Source organism: Cupressus sempervirens, chromosome 3 (genome assembly GCF_028749045.1).
Source record: "Cupressus sempervirens isolate cs-2001-9-10 chromosome 3, ASM2874904v1, whole genome shotgun sequence".
Taxonomy (NCBI): Eukaryota; Viridiplantae; Streptophyta; class Pinopsida; order Cupressales; family Cupressaceae; genus Cupressus; species Cupressus sempervirens.
Genome location: NC_143120.1, coordinates 721579041 through 721604373, shown reverse-complemented (window position 1 = coordinate 721604373; position 25333 = coordinate 721579041). Strand labels below are relative to the sequence as shown.

The 25333-nt window shown below is 34.5% G+C and overlaps 1 protein-coding gene across 2 annotated transcripts in view; it reads left to right on the top strand.

Moving 5' to 3' along the window:
* LOC149568799 (SET domain-containing protein) overlaps window positions 1–25333 on the top strand; it is a 97721-nt gene that overhangs the window by 30903 nt on the left and 41485 nt on the right. Inside the window, exons 3-4 of one of the 2 annotated variants that reach the window (XM_089821686.1) lie at window positions 1417–1711; window positions 17095–17185. In XM_089821686.1, the coding sequence (XP_089677812.1) occupies window positions 1417–1711; window positions 17095–17185 (386 nt within the window). The remainder of the gene's footprint in view (window positions 1–1416; window positions 1712–17094; window positions 17186–25333) is intronic. The other variant, XM_089821685.1, reaches the window with a different exon arrangement.

Below are 25333 nucleotides of genomic sequence, written 5' to 3'. Positions count from 1 at the left end.
TAGCTTACACACATACCAGCTGTAAACTATAAACAGTCAAGGTCAGGTCACTTATCGATCCACTATATCATTCGTGATGATAGACAACATGAAACAAGAAGTACAAATATAGGCGAAGTACAAAGGGAAATTGCAGCCTACATGAAACAAACATTAAGTAAAAATGCTGAAACACACATGAAGAAAACACACAAGACACAAGAAATGCAACAAACATGCAATACGCAAAGCAAACACATAAGACACGAAGCATACATACAAGAAACAAAGTTTACAGGAGGCAATCAATATAGTAGCAATGTTAATACATACAACGGCAAACAAAGGTCCAAGTCAGTGAGGTAAAGAGAGCTTGTAATGGAAATTTGTTTCTATGCCAAGCATTATCCCTAGAATATAGCATTAAATACACACATCAAGGAACTTAATCATACATATTACAAACACATGCAAGAACTTAGTGCAAACAATCAGGGGTACATGATTTTGGCATTAGCTTTATTTATCGTTAGGTGTCATGCACATTACAAAGCCCTCATGGTTTAACAGGTTGGGTTATGCTAGATGACCATGGGTGACAAATCACATCCTATGAAACACACAAGGCTAGTAAGTTGCATTATGCTTGGTGAACATGTATGGTTAGTCATATGAATTCCAGCAAGCTGCATTAAGCTAGGTGACTCATTGAGCAATAATGCCTTAGGGAATGTAAACAACAACAATCACCATCCAGCGAGTTGTGTCATGCTAGGTGATCAAGGTAAGTTATATCGATTCCCTTGGCCGGAAATTGTGTTATGGCTGGTGATTGATAGACCCCCAACATTGCAAGAGATATGTAGATAACAACACCTCAGGGGCCATTGCATAAACAACCCTACCTCAAAGACCAATAACTCGACTATAAAGGATGCCATATTATGCTATATTTTAAGGAATATGGAAGAGAAAGGGACCCCAAGAAGGATGCACACCTCCAAAGCAAGTTGTCCTTGCTTCCTAGTATATAGGCGAGTACAATTACACGAGAGACGAATGGTGGCATATTCCTTGTGAGCATTTTTTTCTCATTTTACTCACAATATAGTTACTTTTGAAAAATCTTGTTTATTTATGCAAGCAGAAAGGTAGAAATTAATTTTGGATTCTTGAAATCTACAAGTAGTAATATTTTCTGGATCAATGTGAATCCTCTATATGTTGTACTATCATTCTAAAACTGTATTCTGTTATTTGAACTCAAGTTTCCACACTAATTAGAAACATATAGAGTACCTGCAATGTGATTCCACTCGTTTATGGAAGACTGTACTATAAACAGTTTTTTAATGACATTATATAAATTAACAAATATGACTTGACTTGAACATTCCGAAGAAGAGGACTTGATGTCTTTGACATTCTTTCTTGCAGATTTAACCATAAGACAGCAGCAGAGGATGTTCACTTCACATCTGAGTCCAACGTTTCTGATTCTGATATTGATACTGATGGAGCATCTTTGGTTGATGGAGAGCACAATGGTGATTCATCCAATGAAATTTCAGGCTTCACAATCTCCAAAGAATCTGATCATGCTAGTTTAAACTCAGGCCTTAATGAAAATGGCATTGATGACATGCAGGATACTTTCTTATCCTCAAATTTGGGGAGCAATAATGAGGTTTTGGAAATGATTCTAGTGAAGGATGTCAAAGCAGAAGATGAGGTAAGAAAAGTCCATTTTTTTAATCATATTCATTGTGGAGATGTTTTATTTCATGTAACTGTAATGTCCCCTGTTGGGACTGGACTTAATTTTAGTTAAAATTTCTCAGTTAGGGTTTGGATTGTAATGTTTAAGATAGGATTTGTCATTTATCTCATTACACTTAAGTTCATATCCAACCTTATTCTATTTCAGCTCAATAAAGGAAGGAGTCGGTGTTATCCAAGTTGCCTAGACACCAGCAAAGGATTTCTTTAAAGTTTATAGGTACAAGTCCATATCACAAAGGATTACAAATCGCTGACCCCCACGCTCTCCTAGGATCATATATACTAAATTTTAATTAACGAATATACATATACATACATATATATATATATATATATATATATATATATATATATATATCTGATTATTATTATCACACATATATTTATTATATCCATATTACTTATATATATTTATATGACTACATAATGGTCCTTTGTCCTTAATAGGATATATACATATCCAATTCAGATATGCTACAACCTTGCTGTTACACAGGGCAGTATAAGAGATTCAATCTCTTTCATATTTATTCTTGAAGAGTATTCGTAATGATTTTCCTTCTTCGATGGTGTGAAGATATCTTATCATCTTCCTTTTAAATTTCTTTCTTATTTTTTCTATTCCATGATAATGCAATGATTCAAATCCCTTCTTATACCGTAATTGAAGAATGAAGGGTTGCTTGGTAAAGGCATGCCCCATATCTCTCCGTACTTGGCAAGCATTAATCCTACCGTTTTAGTTTTAATATAGCATGCTGCATAATTATTCTTCTGTTAGTCGTTCCTGATCCATATGTAATTGGTGGTTATTAGTATCATGCCATTGCGTAATATATCTTTCCCTTTATCTTTTAACCTAATTATATTCTGTCATAATTAGTCATTATAGATAACTATATTCTAAGCTGTATTTCATGTTAGTTTGGGTTTACATGCTGATCATACTGCCGTAGGGGATCACTTACACAAGACTAGTTTTATTATGTTAACCTTGATCGATGATAATTATGTTGACATTAATCTCATTCCCAATGGCTGTTGTGTCTATAAAAATGCGAGGACTGATGTGGAATTATTAAGCTTCTAACAGTTGATACTATCAACCCTTTTATTATTGATACGATTACGGCCTATCATTCAAGTTGCTATTTCAGTAGTAACTGATGGCTGTCTAATGCTAATCAAGTCGCTGTTTGAATAGACTCCTAATTACTGATTTGAATATTTGATCTCCGTGCTGACTTAGTTATAATATCCCCCGCTATTGGATGTTAAAGGTCAAGGATGCTGACTGGGCTTGTTTAGTTGTTGATTCCATGCCTTTCTAATCATCGATATGTTTGATTATTACTGCTGTTAAGATCTAAGGAATGGTGGTGAGAATGCAATCATATCCATCGCTTAGCGATAGTGTTAATGAGCCTATTATTTTCTGGTTGTTGACTTTAGATTATGATTGTAATGAATGATGATAGTTCTTATGAGGTTGCTTAGACAGTGATGATAATTACTTATTATCATCTGTTATTTATTAATTATTAATATTTATTTATTTGTAGTTGTTCAGTTATTAACTTATTATATATTTGATTGAAATATTTAATTAACTATTTAATTATTAAACAAACAAAATATTTTTTAATTAAGTACTTAAGTTTATCTATTTATTAAATACTTAATTATAAATGGGGATACTGCAGTAACCTTTTTTGAAATTAGAATAATTCATAGATATTCACTTTGGATGTAGTCTTTTTATTTGTTGTAAGTGAAAATATGTTGATTTTTAACTTGAAGGGTCTGTTTCCTAATACTTTATTACAAATATGTCAGTACTTGTAAACATAATATATACTGCCTCAAATTCATTACTAGTAAATCCTATGTCTTATAGAAGATTCTAGTCATTCTACTTTCAAGCTTTCTATTGTATTATGGATATGGTCTACCTCTATCATAGTTGAAAAATTGGACTTAGCAAATCTTAGAAAGCTTGGACTTGGCAAAAGAAGGGGGAAATCTTAGCAATACTTTGGCAAATTTATCAAATATTTGGAAATACCTAATCAATTTTTTTTTTAAACACATCAATCTATTCTTACTCATCCTCTAGCTCTCTTATGTCCTGATGATGGATCACAGAGTGTGATCCGAAACGTTGACACAAAAAGCTCTAACACAATCTCTTCTAGAAATTGCTGCTATACAAAAAGATATTCTTAAAGAACACCTATTATTGACTTTGAAAACCATGTTACATGTTACTTATTTCCATCATATGTAAATCAAAACGAGTGTTTAATACACATCATAGATTGTAATGTCCTCTTTTTGGTACATTGGGAAATTAAAGACATTCATGTAATAATAAAAATGACTTATCGGAGTGTAACATAAATTTAGAAAAGGTCAATTTAATACAAAGTAATGTGAATCGGAATCGGATTGGAATCGGCAAGGCTGAATCGAATCATGAATTGGCGATGAATTGGCAAATTTGAAAAAACCCTTTAAATTTAAATATTTTAACAATTTAAAACTTATTTCATGCACCCTTTACTGAATATAACTTAAACACACTATAACATCATCAAATAGAAGTTAAAACTTAACATACATAAACATGGAAGTTTGGAACATAGAATCCATAACATACGTAACTATGTTATCTAAAATGTAAATTGTAGGCTAGCTGAAATAAATAGAAATCAAATGATCATAATGATTTAAATCATAGAATGTATGTAAGATGATCCATAAGACATCAAATCATAAATGTATGTAAGAATCTAAGATGAAGATCCAAGAAAGTTTGAAACATATCTCTATCAATGATTCAATATCAATATCTGTAAACAAAATATAAAAACAAGGCTCCACTCAAGCCTAAGGCTCATAGTCATCATCATCCTCGACATCATCCTCAAGCTCAGTTGCAGCCTCAGCCTCAGCCTCTGAGTATCCAGTCTGCCTAGTAGCAAGGCGTCTAATGTAGGTCCTGGAGGACTGTCGAGCCATATCTCCCGAATGTAAGATAGGCTCACGAACGTCGCTAGGGCCTGTGTTTGTGCATGCGCATGTGCATCTACCAATGCCTAAAGAACGTGCTCAAGTTGCCTTAGCCTCTATATCCACCTGGTCAACCCATGCACGGTCTTCCTCAGTGAAGATTGGATCCACAACCTCTGTGAGCCACTCTGATTCTGGATCAATCTCCTCCAGAATGATCGGAGAGGAGTCAGTACCCAAAATTTGTCTAATCCTAAGACGAAAGTTGTAATGAACAAAGACAAGAGCATTCAACCTTTGCACTGTTAACCTGTTTCCACTCTTCGAGTGGATGTGCTCGAACATGGACCAACTGTGCTCACATCCAAAAGTGCTACTTGGCTGACTCAAAATACAGATGGCAATTTTTTGAAGTTTTGGGGTTGTGGCCCCAAACATTTGCCACCATCTATTTGAAATAAGGGAAAATAAAAACAATTAGTCTCATTTACAAATTACAAATTACAAGTTAACTCTAAAATTACATATCAACTTTAAGCTTAGAATCTAGATTCATGAACATTGAATATATTATTTAATTTTTACCTGGCTGTACTGTTTCCCGAGCATCTATGGCCATCCTCCTAGAGAAAAGTGGCCCTTCTTTATTATTGAACTTATCGAGCTCAATAATTGTAGCACTGCTATCCTCATTAGTACTCAACCTCTAGATCACTGTATATAATCCGGTGAGAACCTCCTCATCCACCTTGAAGTCAGGACGGAAACAAAATGTCGGATTCAAAAAGTAAGCTGCTGCATGGATGGGTCTGTGGAGCTGATTTTGCCATCTCCTATCAATGATCTCCCAAATAGGGGCATACTTCTCCTGCACTCTTGCATATTGGGCTCTAATGGCCTCCTTGGTCCTATCCATGCCCTCATATATGTAGCCCATAGAGGGCTTCTCCCCATTAGCAGTTCGTAGGAGAGATACAAGGGGCTCAATGGCCTACATATAAAGTCAAACAAAAATTTGAATCAAAACTTAAATATAGAATAATTCAATAATATAACTTAAGGTAAAACTAAATCATTAAACAATTAGCATAGTAAATTGTAAAATATTAAATGTTAAATTGCAATAAATTTACCTTAAGGATTTCTCTAGCAGGTTTCCAAAAACCATCATCATCAAATATGCAATCCACCACATCTATCCCTGCAGTGGTCGCAACATAGGAAGATGAAATCCACTCCCGCCCAACAAACATGCTCCTCAAATCATCCCTTGATGTCAATAAGGACTGCAAGGTGATGAAATTCGAGGCAAACCTCGTGATCCTTGGGCGAGCTAACTCTTTGTCTCCTGTGTACTTCCTCATTGTGCTAAGGACAAATGAATGATTATAAATACACTTGCATATGTTTTTTGCCCTTTCCACACATGACTTGACCCACTCAAGTTTGCCAATTTCCCCCAACATGAGGTCAATGCTGTGTGCCGCACAAGGGGACCAAAATATGGTGGGGTGCCTCTCCATCAAAAGTTTACCTACAACAATTTTAAGTTAATTAGAAATTCAAATTTCAAACATGTTAGAACTTAGGAAACTTAGAAATTCTAAGTTAGAATTAGAAAAAGTTCAAAATTCAAATAAATTTATTTTCAAAACTTGAAAAGTTAAAAGTTTACCTGCAACAACATAACTTGCTGCATTATCCGTCACCACTTGCACCACATGTTGTTCCCCCACCTTTGTTATGACTTCCTCAATAATCTCACATAAGTATGTGGCGTTTTTTACATGAGCATAAGAATGAATGGATTTGAGGAACATGGTATATCCTACAAGTAACAAAAAAACAAATTATAATTAGCAATCAACAAATCAAAATTTGAAATAGTCAATCACGATTCAAAATTATGTATGTAGGAAAGTAGAATGATCAATCACCTCCACAGGATACAAGAAAATTGAGGAGTGTTCTTCCCCTCCTACCTATCCAACCATCAGTCATGATGGTGCAACCCTTTTCGATCCACTCCTTTCGATTGTCCTCAAGCTCATGTCTCATATCCTCAACCATTTCATCTAGGAGGTATCCACTCAACTCAGCCTCAATCGGGGCTTTAAACCCCAGACCACAAATAGCAACTGCATCTATCATGTTCTGCCAATAAGGAGCACTGTCACAAATAGATAATGATATTGATTAGAAATTTAGATGTCAAAAACTCCAATCATAAAACAAGTAGATATAATCAAAGTTTTACTTTTACTTTTAACTTTAACTTTAAAGAAAACAAAGAAAAAAGAATCAATTACTTGGCTGCAATAAATAGAATGTTGCAAAAGTACCAAAATTTGCAAATCTCTTTTCTGGCAGCATCATGAATCTTCTTGTTCAAACCCATGCCCTCAAGCATGGGTTGGGAGCCAAGAGTAGTGTAGGGCACAAAGTAACTATCCATTATGTTTTTCCGCACTTTAGGCCGCAATAGGTTGGTGTTGGACTCTGTCTCAGTATAAGACCGACTACCACTAACACTCGCATGAGCACTAGAACTAGGATGAAAAGGAGGCCTGGAAGAACCCTCTCCAACACAACCTACGGATGCGGAAGCTGATGCCGATGCAGATGTAGATGCGGCTGTAGATGCGGGAGCACGGGAGCCAATACCTCTTAACCCTTCAAGTTGCATTTTCCTATTCAATTTGTCTTGTTCAATTTTTTCTAATGCCACTAAACAAGTGCATTTTGCCTCAGTAGTTTGATGAGTGCAAACTGTGACATCATGGCCAGGTATGCCAGCAATGTGGTATTTCAATCTATAGATACCTCCGGAATTTATTTTTTCTTTACAAAATATACATTTTGTTTGATATTTGGTTCTTCCAAGAAACTCTTCATTATATTTCCAGCATTCATCTTTTTTACCCATTGTGGAAATTGGAAAATGAAAGCAAAGGGCTGCTGCAATAAAAAAATTCATGTAAAATATCAAAGTTTGCAACTAATAAACAAAAGCTACAAAACAACAAACTCCAGTTTGCAATTTAGTAAAAATAAAAAACATTCAAGATTTGCAAATGAAAACTAAAAAAATTTAACAAAAAATGCATAATACACTAACATGCAAAAAAAAATCAGCACTTACCTCTTGCAAATGAGTTGATGAGTGTTGATATTGACTCCTTAATGCTCCCAATGCAATTTATGGCCTCCCCAGATGGAGTTTTGATCTCTTTGGTGCTCTTCCTTCTTGCTGGTTGGAAACCTATGGATTTTCTTTTCTCTTCTTCTCTCTCACTCTTCCTCTCTTCTACTCATGCTAAGCAAATAGAAGACTCTTTAGGGTAATAACAAAGAGGAAAGACAAATTAGAAAGCAAATAAAACATGTGTTTTTTTTAAGTCCAACTTTTCATGTTTGCTGCCGCGGTCGATTTCTGGCGATACCCGATGGCGATTTGGGCGATTTATGCCATGAATTGCCGATATTGGCGATTCACATGAAAAAATTTCCACCAGCGATTTTCGATCCCAAAAAAACAGGAGTCATGAATCTTATCGCCAAATCGGCGATTTTTGGAACTATGATTTAATATTATAAAATAGGCTAAAAGTGACCAAGGAGGAATAAGGCTAAAAAACAGAAGAAGGGTATTGAAAGCTCACCACTTTGAGCATAAAAAGAAGGAAGCTAATTCATTTTGGAGATACTTGGTCTTGTGATTTGGATTTCACTTTCTCTCTTGGAGAGTTATTTTCAAAAGCTTCAGCTTTCAGCAAGTGTGGGGACTGAAACCCATTGTTAGTTGGAGATATTGCACAAGTGTTTCACATTGTATTTCAGTTTCATTTTTTCTATTATCCAATCTTGCTGTAGCTACTGTATTTACGACTGGATTTCTTGGTCATTTTGTTGAACAACTGCAATGAAACATTATTTTTGAATATGTATTTCTGCTGGAGACTTATTGCAATAATATTTGAGACTTATTTTTATTTGGTTATTTAATGGGGTTTTTCTGGTGAAGTCTGAAAATCATTGCATGAATATATTTGTTTAATTTTTTTGAGATTTTGCTAAGGGATTTGAGAAAAATCTGGTTAGGGATATTACAATGGTATTACAGCATTGAACCTGCCATCCTGTTGGGTATAACTAGATGTTTCATTAGAAAAAAATAAATAAAAATTTCTATAAACATTTTATCTGCTTGTGAGGTTTCACAAATAAGAGACTTATTTCCACTTCTTTGTAGTTCAAAAATCATCAACATAATTTTTTTTGGTACCTCTTCAAGGAGTTGTTGAAGTAAATGTTTGTAAAGTTTTGAAGCTGTGAAATATGTATAAGGAAACTGAATTTATTTCATCCCATTGAATAAAAAAGGTGATTATAAATTGTTTACTAAGCAAATGTAAATTTTATTTTGAGTTGCATTGGAATATTTGGCCATAGAACCTGAGTAAGGTAAGAGAAGACATAATTCTTGGAGAAAATTGTTGAATAAAAAATGAAAAGGCATGTGAGAAAATGATTCTTGAAAGTGGCTGGTGGAAGGAGGAATGTGCAAACTGCTTCTAACAATATTTTAATCACATCAAATTGTTTGCCAGGAAATATTCTTTCATTACTAGTAGCCGCTGAAGAATTCATCGAGCTTTCTATAGTTTGAATGTGTTATGTTTCTGTGACGTCATGGCCTTTCGGGAAATAAGTTTTGATTTGGTTTATTATGTATTGCTTCTGGCAAGACATAAGAGAGTATTGAACAAATTGTGGGGCCGAAGTTTTGGAATGTCATAATTTTTTGGTGTTTATGTAAACAAAAGTAGAATATATTATTTGGAAAACATGATTTAGGAGAGTATTTGAAGTTGCCTATGCCCGACCATAGTCACAGGATAAATATTAAAACATTAATATAGAGTATTGGATATTTTATTTGAAGTGCGTTCATTTTGATTACAGTCGAGATTGCATTTTCATGGGCTTGATTTTATGCCGCTTCCTAAGTTTGGCATATGCGAAGGAACTTCCAAGTAATCAAATTGAAATATTTGCCCAGATTAAAGATTTGGACTAATATTCATAATTAGAGTGTTCTTATTGGAAGCGGATTAACTCATTATTGCCATTTCAGAACAAGAGCCATCTCACTCTGGCTATTGGGCTTGCCATGACAACCGTAAGTACTCGAATCTTTAAAGGATGCTTGTGAATTCAGTGTTCATAACTATTAATTAAGAATCCTCTTCGTATCTGCAGAGATGCCAAGAATTGGGTTTGGCAGTTATCAAAGCTGGGGTTGGGTTGTGGTTTGGAAAAGAAGATCATTCATTCTGTAACATTTGTGTTGAGACCATGAGGAATGAGCTCCAAGGTATTCTGAGAATTGAATGACGATAGTATTTGATGTTCTGCAGGAACAAATGTTGAGGCAAGCACCAAGAAAGTTAAGGAAGAACTTCAAACACAGAATTGTGGAGTCTTGCAGATTATTTTGTGCGAGTCTGACGGTTTCTTTGTCACAAGACTGGGTGTAGCATACAAACCGCATCTGGATACTGCCATTGGAAGTACCTGACTTCAGGTTGAACATGGCTGAAGAATATCTGATAATGGAATATTAAAAGAAATGCAGTCGCTAATGTTACAAAAAATTATGAAGATTCTAGGAACTGCATATCAGAGATTTCTGTTGCGTTCAAATGTACAATAAAATATCATTTCTCAAAGGCCTAACTTATGGAGTCCTGTTGTGTATAATTGTTGGAGTCAATTTCAATGTTTGAATCTCCTCTCTATGGTTTAAGGAAGAGCTATTAGTAATATGACAACTTGTGGGAATACAAATTGACTATGAATGTTTTCACGCTATTAGAAATGCACCACTTGCAGCATATCATTAATTAGCACTGAATGCCAATACTGTAGGAGCTGCATCCCTGGCTTGGGCATGTCTTCCGTACAACTTAATTTGAGTCTGTTGTGGACATCGACTCTAAAGGAAATAATATTTTCTCGAGTCTATGATGCTGGACCCATTACTGTGGCAGAGAACCACATTCAAAGAGTAGTTATTCGCAGTTATTTTTCTTTAACAGGCAATTGTTTAACAAAATGTTTTTGGCAGCAAGCTACTAATTTCAAGTTGAGTGTAAATTAATCAACAAAATTATTTGGATGGTCCCTACATTGTACAGTTCATGAGGGTTTGTTAAACGCTATTTAATCAACTTGTGGTTCGGTGAAATATTCAGTGCACCAAGCATTCATTGTTATGTCTCTGTGATGCAAGACTTATTTCAGGATACGATACTCAAACACTTTTTTGGAATATCAATGTTATGAACATGCGATTTTGACTTAGTTTTAGTAAGGAATCTTAGTTGAAATTGCAGTAAGAGAGTCAGTGTTAGATTTGAAGCATTTTGCAGGCTTGTTTCAGAGCTCATTGATCCTCCTGTTACCCCTTGGGGGACTGGTTCATGACAAAGGAAGCAGTTGTTTGTTGCTGTTATCATTGAGTTAAAATATAAATATTTCAAGTCATATTAGAATTGCAATTGTCATGATATCAAAGGTCATGTTTGAAAACTGCAAGGGGGCAACACATTTGAATTCAAACTCTTCATAACAGTACCATTGGTGTAAATTTCAGAATTTAGAGCCTTGAACCATTTCTCCAGTACTTGGAAAACTACTACCACAGACTTGTCCTCTTCAAGTTGGAAGATACAGTGACCCTGTTTCGATTTGAACATAATTGTGCATCAGATCTGGTGAAATTCAGCTTAAAACAAAATGAAGACCATGGAAAATCTGAAGATTAAGTTGTTCTCCAAAGAATTCAATGGTAATCAATTACGAGACTCGGAGAAAGAAAAAAAGGTAGGAAATTGTCTGAACTTGATTGGTTGGTTTGCAGCTGGAGCTTGTGTAATCCTTGGATGAAATTCTCTCCAATTTGGAAGAATCAGAATCATATTTGACAAAAGTTGATCAGTCCAATTGTAGGCTCTTGAATTGGGCTTTACAACCTTCAATGTTAGCCTTGGTCCAACACAAGTTTATGGAGCATCCACATAAAGATGTTAGGCTAGCCGTTTCATGTCTCAGCGAGATTATATGAATAACAGCTCCCACAGAAGCCTATAATAAAGATGTATTGAGGAAAGTTTTGCAGCTCATTGCGAAAAACTTACAGGGATTACATGATGACCAAGACCCAGCTTTTGCCAAGATTGTTAAGATTTTAGATATTGTGACAAAAATTAGAGTATTTTTCATTATGATTGACTTTGAATGCAATGAATTAATTCTCAGCTGTTACAATGCTTTTTGACTGAAACTAGGAAGCATCATTAAAATGTAAAGGCCTGCATGCATACCATTGTATCTTCAATTCTTGATGTTGCTGATGATATTTGCAAGAGGTTGCAATCAACCTTGTAGTTTTTTGGAGCAGGGAACGTATTATACCTCCTAGTACACATGAACTCTCCAAAGGATTGATTCAGTATAGGATCTCACCTACAAGTATGAGCTCATGGAAGAATTAATTGAGCACAAAATTGACAGGTTCCAGGATCTCGTGACGGATGGTGAACTGATTTTAATGGGTATATAAGTTGCGGGACCAAAAAATAAAAGCAAGAACCAAATGAGGAAAGAGCAGTTTTGTTTCACTTGTAAGTGTGCTTGGTCTCTTCGTCAAATTTGTGAGAAGAAGAAGGAAGAAGAGACAACCCAAAGATTGCAGATCAGCATTGAGGGAGTTGGGGAAATTTATAGTTCAGCCTCAACATAATGAAAACCATGAGTCGGAACCAACTCTGATTAATGGTAAGGATTATTCTCGCATCTTATTTGGTGAATTGAAGGTCATTATTGGCAAACATTATGGTGACCATAAGGCTAAAATTGACGTAATAGTTGACGAGGCAATTAATTTGGAGATGTGGGGGAAAATCATGAAAAGGGCACAGCTGAAAATGAAAATGAATCTAGTGTACAGGAATTAGAGCAAGATGATGTCAATATAGGTGTTGATTTGAAAGACCAATCAAAAATTCCGTCTTTAGTTGATGATTTTGGATCGTACAATTTGGAGGTTAAGCTGAAAGTAACAAATGATATGGTCATTCCAGCTTTAGTGCATTTTGATAGTACCCATAAAAACATTGAAGAATCCATGTGGGAAGTTAAAAGTATCGAAAAGGAGAAGGGAATAGTGAATGGAATTAATAATGGATATTTGCATACACCCAAAGGGGCATAGGAAAGAATGAAATCAGACTACTTGAAATTGCTCAAAGACAGGGATATAGCCATCAAACATGCTGAAGATAAAAAAGAGAAGGAGATAGATAGGTTATGTCTCCAACTAAGTATGACACTATACTCATTACATCAGGCTGAAAATCAGACTTTTTAGGACAGCTACTCACCAAGATGATGATCGAGAACCTAAGACTAAGGAGATCATGTAAATTATAGAAGGGATTAAATCATTAATATCTTTGGTGAGAATGAAGGAGAACATAATATATACACTTCACCTTATTTAGATGAAGTTCATTATGTTAACGATTATGGAAAGGGCCAATAAGAAGTTAGATTCAAGAATTCTGATTTTTATGACAGCTGTTGTATATCTTCACAATGCCATGTGGATAGAGAGGAACCAAGTGAAAATAGTTTAGAGATTTCACTTGACAATGATCTGTTTTATATGGCGATAATGATTTGGCTGATGGTATTGAAAGTGAACCAAGAGATGAAGGTTCCTAGACCTCACCTATTGTTTTGCCACCAAGTTCTTATTATATGGCAGTTGCCTCTTTACTGATCGGTGATTAATTTTTATCCATGCCCTAGTTAAGAGTGGCTTCTCCACTTGGTCTGTTATTATATTTTTAGATTAGGCTCGGCCTTTAGAAGATAGTGAGTTACAGATTGATCACATCTTGAGGCACATACTTATGAGATGAATTTCCTTCTGGTGCAAGGGCGCAATGACAACATGGTTATCATTCCCATTCTTGATTCAGAGTATAGCAGCAGCCTGTGGTGGTCTTATGAGTTGGACTTCATACATTTTGGAGATGTTTTTGGTTTTGGTAGGGTGATCTGCTTGTTAGTTGGATGATTCAGGGTGATGATGGGTTGATAGACACCTATTTTATACCCAGGATCATGCTGAGAGGTTAATTTGGGATCTAGGAGTTAACATGATGGACACTATGTATTATGTGGACTATGTTGAGCTGCCTTACTATCTGAGACTTGACACAACTGTGTTTAGAGTAGCTCAGCAGGCAGAAGCAACAATATCTCTCAGGATGACATGGGATCCAGGGATCATAGTGATAGATGGGTTGCATTCTTATCTTTAGTACCACAAGATTGCAGGTCTTGACTTCGGACTTACCAACATGGGCCAGAAAAATGCTAGCAGATGGATATGGGATCCTGGTATTGTTTTATGGACTCATGATTGCTTGAGGGAGAGCAATCTCGAGGAAGGAGGACTATAATGTCCCTCTTTTTGGGACATTGGGAAACTTAAAGACATATTAATGTGATATAAAAATTGACTTATGAGAGCATAATGTAAATTTATAAAAAGGTCGCTTTAATCATTAATATTATAAAGTGGTCTAAAAGTGACAAAGTGTAACATGCTATTTTCTTGTAGCCATTTTAAAACTATAATTCAGGATACATCTATATTCATAATAGAATGACGAAGTGACAATTATAATAACTACTTTATATGAAATAGGAATTTAATGTACTTTTTCAGATATTGCAATTCATATTAAAGGGAACGACAATGAAGTAATCTAATTCACATGAAATACAATTATAACTTCCATATCTATTTCTTTTCCATTCCTAATACAATCTTTCAAATGATAACATAATTAAGTATCATGATTACATAATATGATGTAAAATGACAAACAAAAATACAAAAAAATCAAGTACCAAATATGAAGCAGATAACGGTTACTGTGTTGAGCAAGCCTCGACATTTGGTGGAGAGGAGAAGCATTTCCATGGGCTTAGCCTCCCAACCACAAACCTTTATTTATCTCCACACAATCTCATCCAAGAAAGGCCCTCCCCATCCCAGGGTTAGGCTTGGGGCACCACAAACCTACCACCTGAGCATCCCAGTGTAGCGTCGACTAGACAACAGATGAGGCTACGGATATCCTCCATCAACCTATCGTCTGCTAGCTAGCACTCTGACATCTAGTGATCGCAGTAACAAGCAAGCCACTGACCTACCTTGGCCAAGGATTTCGGTGGGCCACTAATTATGCCCAATCACCCACCGCTCGACTTGACAACACAAGTTATATATTGGACAACCAATGAGCTAACTCAGTTATTTAATGCTGTTATATATATACACATTACTGATTCATCTTGTTTTTGCTATTACAGGGATGTTCTCTCCTCCCAACCTTTATCTTGATCATTCAAGTCCTTATGGGTGCTTCCTAGGAGATCACTTGTGTAAAGTCCAGTTTTGGTATCAATTTGCAATTCTAAATCCAAATCATTCTACAAATTTTTTTATCACAGTAACAAATATTGTACTTATCTCAGAGGCATATTGCCAACAACTCTGTGTAACCCATCATATTTTAATAATATGTACAGTAAAGTACTTCGGTGCTTTGAAACATCATATCATACACAAAATTTGTACATAATATATGCATAGCAGATTACTTGCTGTAATACATTAACAACATATACTTGCTGTAATACATTAACAACATATGAAGTTCACATCTATGATATCATCTTTCGGTCCTCCTATTGTAGCATAATAAAGGGAAAAATGTAATGCATAACCTAATTGCACTGCTAGAAAGAGGTGCACTGCCTTGTGTGGGTATAGATTTCTATCCTCGTCTGGTAGACAGAAATGAAAATCTATAATAGTTAGATGCTATAAACGACTTGGCAAATCTAGAAGCACAACGCTAAAGATATGGAGCTCGGAAACAATATTGACTATAGTGCTCCTAGTATATGGCTTATGATTATTGCTTCAAGAATGAATAAAATCGTAGAGCTAACACTTGAAGAATGCCTGCAAAGTTATGGCGAGAAGATATATAAAATAGTCTGCAAATGCATGATCGGTTACAAGAAAGGCTGAGGTAGCAGACACATAGCCAGGCTTCGGTTCCAAAAAGAATTACATTTCCATCGGCTCAAAAATAAATAAACTCCATTGGTATATTTGAAAAGAACATTCAAAAATATAAGCTTGATGAAAAGATACGCAATCGCTCAAAATCAACTAGGAGCAATAATAATGATAATGATAAAGGTACTCCCTCCAAATGATTTTTAAAATATATCAGCATTATGGTATCTATGCCACCTCTATTTGTACTTAAGCATATACATACATGTGCGTAATTTTAATCATTCATTCCATTGTAACATTATATTGATTTATGCGCACACACACATACATGTATGTGGAAGTATATAGGTATCCTGATATCATGGTGTCGGTATATAAAGCATAACGAGAGGCTCCAAAATAATCTCAAATAAAAAGGTAACTTGTCTTATTAATTTAATGCTTAATGTTTTTCTTTAATTGATAACTGTTATGAACTGACTTGTTAGCTCATGGTCGTCCAAGGTGTACTCTTGCTTGCCTAGTTGTTTAACCTTAGCCAAGATGGTTAGAATATATACGTGAACGTGATGGCCTGCCAGTGGACTTTTGGTTCCCCAAGCTTGGCTCTTGTTTTGACAAAATTCCCCCCCTTTTGTCATGTTCTTCAACCAAGAAGAATTTTCACGATAAGAACATTTTCCTTAATATAAATCAAGGTAACTATAATAAAAAAATCTTTTTTATAATCATGACAACAGCTAACCACCATTTCAAACAAGCAATTAACTTTTCCAAACTTCTTAAAACAATAACTATTCATTTTTTGTGAAAATTGTAACAAATAACTAACATGTCATCTTCACATGAATTAAAATGAACAACTATATTTCCATTTCACACGATCATATTAATTCAACTAATTTACTAGCCAACTGACTTCACATGAATTACATAACGGCTATATGATTATTTAAATTGGGCAAAAATTTGGGATTTAGCACAAAAGGAGGAATAAGATGAAAAGACATGACAAGGGGATTGCAGGGTTCCACTTTGAGGATAAAAGGAAGGAAGCTGATTCATTTTGGAGATACTTTGTTTTGCAATTTGGATTTTGGTTTCTATCTTGGAGAGTTATTTTTAGAAGTTTCATCTTTCAGCAGGTGAAAGGAAGGAAACCCTCAAGCATGGACAATGGATGGAAACTCATTTTCGGTTGGAGACATGGCATAGGTGTTTCACATTGTATTTCAGGTTCATCTTTTGTATTATCTAATATTTCTATAAGTATTGTATCTACAATTGGATTTCTTGGTGATTTTGTTGAACTTCAATGAAACTTTTTTTAAAAATGTATTTCTGTTGGAGATTTATTTATCTGGTTATTTAATGGGGTTTTGCTGGTTGAATCTGAAAATCATTGCATGAATTTATTTGTTTAAAATTTCTAAGATTCGTTTAAAAGGATTCTGAGAAAATATCCGGTTAGGGATACATAGGCCGAAAACAATGTCAACCTCTAAATACATAGAATTTTTATTGTCAAAGTGTTTATTCAAAAATCAATAGAATATCAGATGTGAAATTATATGAAATTTTGTTCATATTGCAAGTTCAAAGTTTAAAGTGATCCACAAACTTAAACTTTCATAATTATAGTTGTGAAAATTCAAGCTTTAGGTTGTTTTGTTGTGTAACATGTTAAAACTCCGCTCTTCTAAATAATCAATTAATTGTAAACGAAATAAACAATATCTTTCATATTCACTTGAAACAGTTATAATAACTACTCTATGCATTCAAATGAAAGGGATCAATGGCTATAACAGAATAACTAGATCCCAGTACAAGGAAGAAGAGTAACTGATTTAACAATATCAACCTACTAACACATCTTCAACTGAAAATGAATTGTCAAAGTGTTGATTCAAAAATCAATAGAATATCAGATGTGAAAATTATATGAAATTTTGTTCATATTGCAAGTTCAAAGTTTAAAGTGATCCACAAACTTAAACTTTCATAATTATAGTTGTGAAAATTCAAGCTTTAGGTTGTTTTGTTGTGTAACATGCTAAAACTTCCCATTTCTAAATAATCAATTAATTGTAAACAAAATAAATAATATCTTTCATATTCACTTGAAACAGTTATAATAACTACTCTATGCATTCAAATGAAAGGGATCAATGGCTATAACAGAATAACTAGATCCTATTACAAGGAAGAAGAGTAACTGATCTAACAATATCAACCTACTAACACATCTTCAACTGAAAATGAAATACATAAAGTAAAGTCCTCGTTTAAAGAAGATAACTTGAATGCGGAACATATCTTTGTCTTGTACAAGTCTTGGCATCTGATGGAGAGGAGAAGCATTGTCAGGGGCTTAACCTCCCAATCGTGGACCCTTAAGTATCCTCACACAATCTCAATTGAGAAAGACCCTCCCTACCTGGGATTAGGCATGGGACACCCTTGTCCTACCATTGAGCATCCTGGTGTTAAGAGTGTCGGCTAGGAAGCCAACTAGGCTATGGAGTCCTTCCGGTCAAGGATCTATCCAAATGCTAGCAAACTTGACCTCTAGTGATCACAACAACAAGCATACCACTAAACCTATCTTGGCTAAGGATTTAAATGGACACAATGTGCTTGATCACCCGCCGCTTGACTTGACAGCAAGATCAGTACCCCTTGATCACCATGAGCTGACTTAGTCTACAATATTTGTTAAGTTCATTAGCTGTTTATTTTAAATGCTGATTTCTTCCTTTTATCTTGCAACTATAACTCATTGTTCATAGACTATCAACCCGTACTCTTCATCTCGACCTTGCTGGTCAGCCTTGATGAATCTTAGTAGGGCTGTCTATATCCTTGAACTATCACAGTTTATCTCAGTCAATCACTTTCTGCCCATCTTGGGCTTACGACACATATTTACATAATGAGTGCATGTTAATTATTATCAGTTACCTTAACTCATTGAGAGTGCTTCTCTTATCTCAGAGGCATATTGAGGATGCCCTTGTATAAGTATTGCATGGGGTTAGAGATCCTTCCAAATCTGATGCAAGTTCTGAAAGAGCAATCATAACAATATGCAATAAGTAAATGTGATCCTTATGCAGGCTTTATGCTATAATCTTATGCAAACATGACATTCATTTTAGAGCTAATCATCTGGCTCTAGATAATATATAACAATATTTCTTTCTGCATTTCAAACTAGAACTTTTAGAGCCCTTTAGATATAAAAAAATGATAAGAGAACTTACAAAGAATGCACAACCTGACAAAGGTATTATCACCCTCAAGTGCAAATGAAAACTGGATTTGCCTGATAAGGCTCCTTGCCTATAGCTTCTAGCAACACGGGTACAAATATTTTGTTGTCGAGGAGCACGCTGAATATGCAAGAATCATAAGTGCAATCCCACGATATTGTAGGTGCTATCTTAGAAGAGCCAATGAGGTATGAATATTAATAACAATAAGAGCACAACACAGAATGTGCGATTTGCAGCAAGCTTATGAAATATTAAATGCTATTGCAGTTATATGCATGACATTGTATGAACAAAATCACATTAGAGTAATGTGAATGTTATCGCAAATATGGAGAACGTGAGTATGAATTTTGCAGAGATAGGGAACTTGCAAAAAGGTAGCATATGCAGACACCCTTGCTGATATATATGAATCCCATAAGAGAAAGATCGTTTTCTTGCTCGCATGAGCATGCTCGGTTATGAGCAAGATGAGGAAGGTGGCAACGTTAAGAGTTACATCCAAGAGCCTCTAAAGAGGCTGATAGCACCTGTGGCTATTTTCAAAAGAAGAAAAATATTAAGTAGGCTGGAAAACAAAAATAAAGAGGGTCGATGACATGAATATAATTAAACATAGCCGAAGGTTGGAAATAATAATTCCACTCACAAGGTGTTAATATAACGATAGCACCCTATATCTATCTATACTCGTATATGCATATGCACAAGTATATGTATATATATGTGGTATTCTAAGCATACGTATCTTGGGTATACATCTTATTTTAAGTGGGCATATATGCTCATGTATGTCTCATTTGAATTATATACATATATGGTATTCTAAGCATATGTATCTTGGGTATACGTATTATTTTAAGAGGGCATATACGCTCATGTATGTCTCATTTGAATTACACACACACACACACACACAGGTACCATGGTATCATTATATTAAGATATGTCAGTTATCACAGGAAGCTTTGAAGTTCATATCAATATATAAAGGTAACAATTTTGTTCCATTTAGTTATTTTATCATCTTATTAAATGTGTAAACTAATGTAGCTCATGGTGATCACTTGGTATCTCCTTGTTGCCTAGTCCGATTTTTCCTTTGACCAAGGTAGTTGAGGATCCATACCTATTAGCTCAATGGTGGTGCCCTCATCCCTTTTCCTTTTCTAGCAATGCTTCACCCCCTTCATCACATTCTTGCAAGAAGAAATTTTACCATGGTAATAACATATTTCTCACCATTTAAGCAAATCAAATTTACTATAACAAGTATTCATATTAGCTATTCTTTTCTGATTCATATGCCATCATAACAATTAACCATTATTCCAAATCCCATGAATTTATAACGAATAACCAACACTTCCATTTCACATGAACTATAACAATTAAGTAACTTAACCGAATCAGCTTACTTCACATGAAGTTCACAATGGCTCTAAAGAGCATTTCATTTTTAAGCAAAAATTGGGATGTAACATCTTGAAATTTTGTTTAAATTTCACATTGCAATTTTTAATGTTTAGAGGCTTGAGTTTTCATTGTATTGATGTCTGAATCGACACTTACAAAGTCCAACGTAGAAAGAAATCAGAGGATTTTAAACCGTGAAAATTACAGCTTGTAGGTCATTTAAAATTTTAGCATGTAACAATTTATCAACACTTTAAACTTTTTGGATGTATAAATGTATCATCATTTTCAGCACAAAAAAGAGTTTATCCCATATGGTCTTGACTCTCCATTTTGGTTGGTCATTTAACTTTAAATGAAAGGATATTAACTGTGAGAATTACACCCTGTAGGGTGTTTAAAGTTATCGTATTTTCAGTTTCTCAACTCTTCAAGCATAGAAATGATTTATCTATTATGGTTTTGTGCTAATTTATTGGTTTGGGCGTGGGGACAAATGTGGGTATGTGAATCAGTACATGGGTTAATATTGGCTGGTCCTTTAACTTAATTTTTTATTGAAACTCTAAATAATGAAATTTCAAGTTTGTAGGTCATTCATATTTATATTTAGTATAATCTTTACTCAGTATAAACATAGTGATCTATAGGCAAGGACAATCCATCAATCAATTTGTAAGCAAGGTAATGACATGAATGAAAGGAGAAAAAGTCGATTTACTAATTGTCGATCCCATGCTCGCTGCATTGTTTGTTCAGAAAATGCAAAAATGATTACTGAGATTTTTAAATCTAGGTTAACAAAGCCATTTTTTTTCATTTAGGATTTTAATAAAAAATCTGTAGGGTTGTAGCAAGATATAAGGAGAAAACACTAGGTTTTTTTGCAAAAGCTTTGTGGCAACTTATTGCTGAGTCACTTCACATAAAATCTAATGTGTGAGTACTTGTGATTTTTTCACTATATTTTCTACTAGGCCTCTGATCAAAGTTATTGGTTGAGCCACTTCACATAATATCTAATGTGTGAGTACTTATGATTTTTTCACTATATTTGCTATTAGGTCTTTGGTCATCGCTAGAGTAGGGTGCATTTTGATGAAGTGAAATTCAAATCGAAAGGTATAGTACAATTGTAGGGTTTAGCACCATGAAGATGAGTAGATACCCAAATGTATCAAAAAACCTTTGTAGATCTAAGATGATTGCTAAATTTATGTATACATAAACATCAAAGGAATCACAATCCCATTTGTGGATATTATAGGCATTTTAATCACTTTAGATATTTTATGCCGAGTTAACTACAAGGGATTCAATGAACATGTGTGGAATAAAGAAAAGTTGTGAATCAAACTATAGTTGAAATTGCTTCATAAGTTGCAGCCTTGGTTTCCTTAACCATTTCACTCATTAACCTTTAATGAACTTACAGTCATATTAATAGGGGGCGGAGGGTGGCGGGGGAGGGCTCTCGTGTGGTATATTTGATATTGATATTATGAAATCATTTTGCTTATGTCTTGTGTGTTACATCCCAAATTTATGACCTAATTTAAATTTATTTATAGCCGTTGAATTGAATGGATTTTCTTTCATAATCATGTGAAAAAGATAGTTAAATATATCCGTTGTATTCATAATGTTAACTGTTTAATGGTGATGGTTGTTACCCATTGATTGTCATGTGATGTTTAGCAGTTGCTTGATTTTGGAATTATAGTTAATAATTAAATTCCTTATCTACATTAAATGTTATTATGGAATTTTTTATTATCATGGATATGTAGCATGGGTGTTTGCAGGAGAAGATGAAGGGGAGAAGCATTGCTAAACGGGATCAACGAAATGCGATACTAGCTTAGTCCAATTATCGGGTTGACAAGTGTGACCTTTAATTCTCTTGGTAAGGACCTAACGACTTGAACATCAGGATACAATCGATGGACCCGCATGAGCTATTAAATAAATATTTAAAACATTAATTATTTTAATTAAAAATGATGCGTACCTCAAATGGTTTTTTGATTGACTTTTCAACCACATCCTCAAATGGTTTTTTGATTCACTTTTCCACCACATCATTATAACATATATTATGTATGTGCACATAGATATAGGAATAAAGGTGACACCATAATATTATGTTCATAAAATAAATAATATGATGCTACCTCATAAGTACATCTACGTGCAAGTAGATAAATATAATATAATTAACCTTGATTTATAACCTTTAAATCTTTTTTTCCTTATTTATTCAAATCTTTGCTCAAACTGAAAAGCACATTTGGCATTCAAGAAGCCAAGTCTTTCTTTTAAGTTATGGAAGCCAAAAGGTTTTCGAATACTCCTTTATATTATGAAGTTGTGAGAGACCATGGGCATGATATACCACCCAATATCTCTGCATATACCACTCGATATCTCTGCATATACCACCCGATATCTCTGCAATATACCACCTGATAACTCTTTGCATTTTTCCTTGCAATGATTTGCCTTTTCATTAATATTTTTGCTGAAGACGCGATTGATAATCACACTGAGATTTGAACTTGAAGATTAATTCCGTGAAGGAGCTGATTATTAGCATCCAGCCAAGGCTTCAATACTTCTGCACTTACCAGGTTATGTGATTGACTTACCATATCAAATCGATTTATAATATATACTTTTTATCAATTTACCTTTGCATTGTATTTAGAGTAGTAAGCTACAGATTCTTGAAATGCCATACAACATCCTTGTTTGATATCATCTAATAGTTTCTCCTTAAGTTAGAACTTCTCATGATAGATCAATACCAATTATTCATGATGCGATTTCACATTTTTATTTTACTGCAGAATGTCAGAATCAAATGATATCTATTTTTTAAAGATTCTCTTTCTCAGGTCATAAATATGTGATATGTTGAATACATGTAATTTTTTTATATCAAGTTGAGGATCAACAGACAGCTGATTGCTCTGAACACCTGGCATTCACCGGCTATATAGCCATGGAAAAGGTGAAGAGGTGAGATGGATATCTGCAATAACATGAAAATGAAAATCAGACATGACATAACAATTTTAAATTATTTTAAAAGGAATATCATTTAATAGCTCATGCATGTTCATACATATTGTTCTCTTGTTGTCAAGTAGAGCGGTGGTGATTGGGTCATTGAACCCATTAAAAAACCTTGGCCAAGGTTGTTAAAGACATATTTGCCATCTATGATCACTTGATGTTTGTAGTGCCAGTTATTCAGACATGTCGGTCCATAACTGTGCGGACATTCTAAACACCGGAATGCTCAGGTGGCTGGACTAAAAGTATTCCAAACCTGATTTTGGGGTAGGGAGGGCCTTTCTATTCAATAGATTGTATGGGGATGAATATGGTCCGAGGTTGGGAGGTTAAGCCTAAGTCAATGCTTCTCCTCTTACCAAAAGCCTAGGCTTGCACAACCAATTAAAGACTTACCTGAAACTTTTCATATGTTCCTCTATCTATTTCATGTTATGCATTTAATTTATTTGTATGCAAGGAAAGATAGTAAATCGTTATTTCAGTTGATCATTGTTACAGTTGATCGCTAGTACATTTATTTAAGTTAATCATTGTTATAGTTATTTCTGTTGATCGTTATTACAGTGAATTCAATTAATCATTATTACAATTGTTTCAGTTGAACGTAATTACAGTTATCTCAGTTTGGTTTGTTAGAAAGGTTAATCTTTCCTTGGATATATTAATTGGGATATTCCAAGGGTCCCTAAATGTAATTTGTCCTCTTGTACACATGTGGAGGACATGTCATTGTTTGTTCTTTATTCCACATGTAAGGACAACTCTTGTTTATTTCTTTATTTAGTTTATCCTCCTTAAGAGGATTGTGACACTTTGCACACACCTATTATGAATGTGGCATTCATAGAAATGGGAGTTACAAATGCAACTCCTTTCTTATCTCTATATAAGAGATGCTCCTCCTTCTTTCTTCTTCACTCTTATCACTTTGATGTTATTGTATTGAGCTATTTTGCTCCGACTCTCTCTCTCTCTCTCTTCTCTAGGCATTTGCCTTCATTCATAATACTCACAAGGGGTTTTCTTTGCTTTCCCCTTATAAATCCTTGTTTCCATTGTTGAACTATCTTGGTGTATACTCTTGGATTTTGCTTATCTTATGGTAACATTGTTTCACACTTAACTTACTTGGATTGTTTCTCGTTCCTTGCTCAATCTTATCATTTCTTACAGTTTTATTATTTCATTTAATCATTGGTAGTTAAAATCAGTTAATGTCTCATGAAAGGTATTCAAGATATTTTGTTTCAATAATTAGTTGAGGAAAACTCTATCTAGATCACCTTTATTTTGTTATGAAAATCTGTTTGTTACATATGGTATTAGAGTACTGGGTTCGACATTGAGCCTAGGGCACATTACTTTCTAGTAAATCTGAAAATTCTTAGAATAAATGTACAAGATGAAAGTATATAAAATACCTTGTAAGAAGACACGACATCCTATCTTCCTTTACTTGATTAAGAACATGCCAAATTTCAAAAACACAAGTTGTTCCATGCCGCAAGACAATGAAACCCTAAAATAGGCTTTGCAACAAATGAAGAAGGAAAGACTCAGGTGGACTACTGCTAGTAAAGCAATATATAGAAACAAACTAATTCAAAAC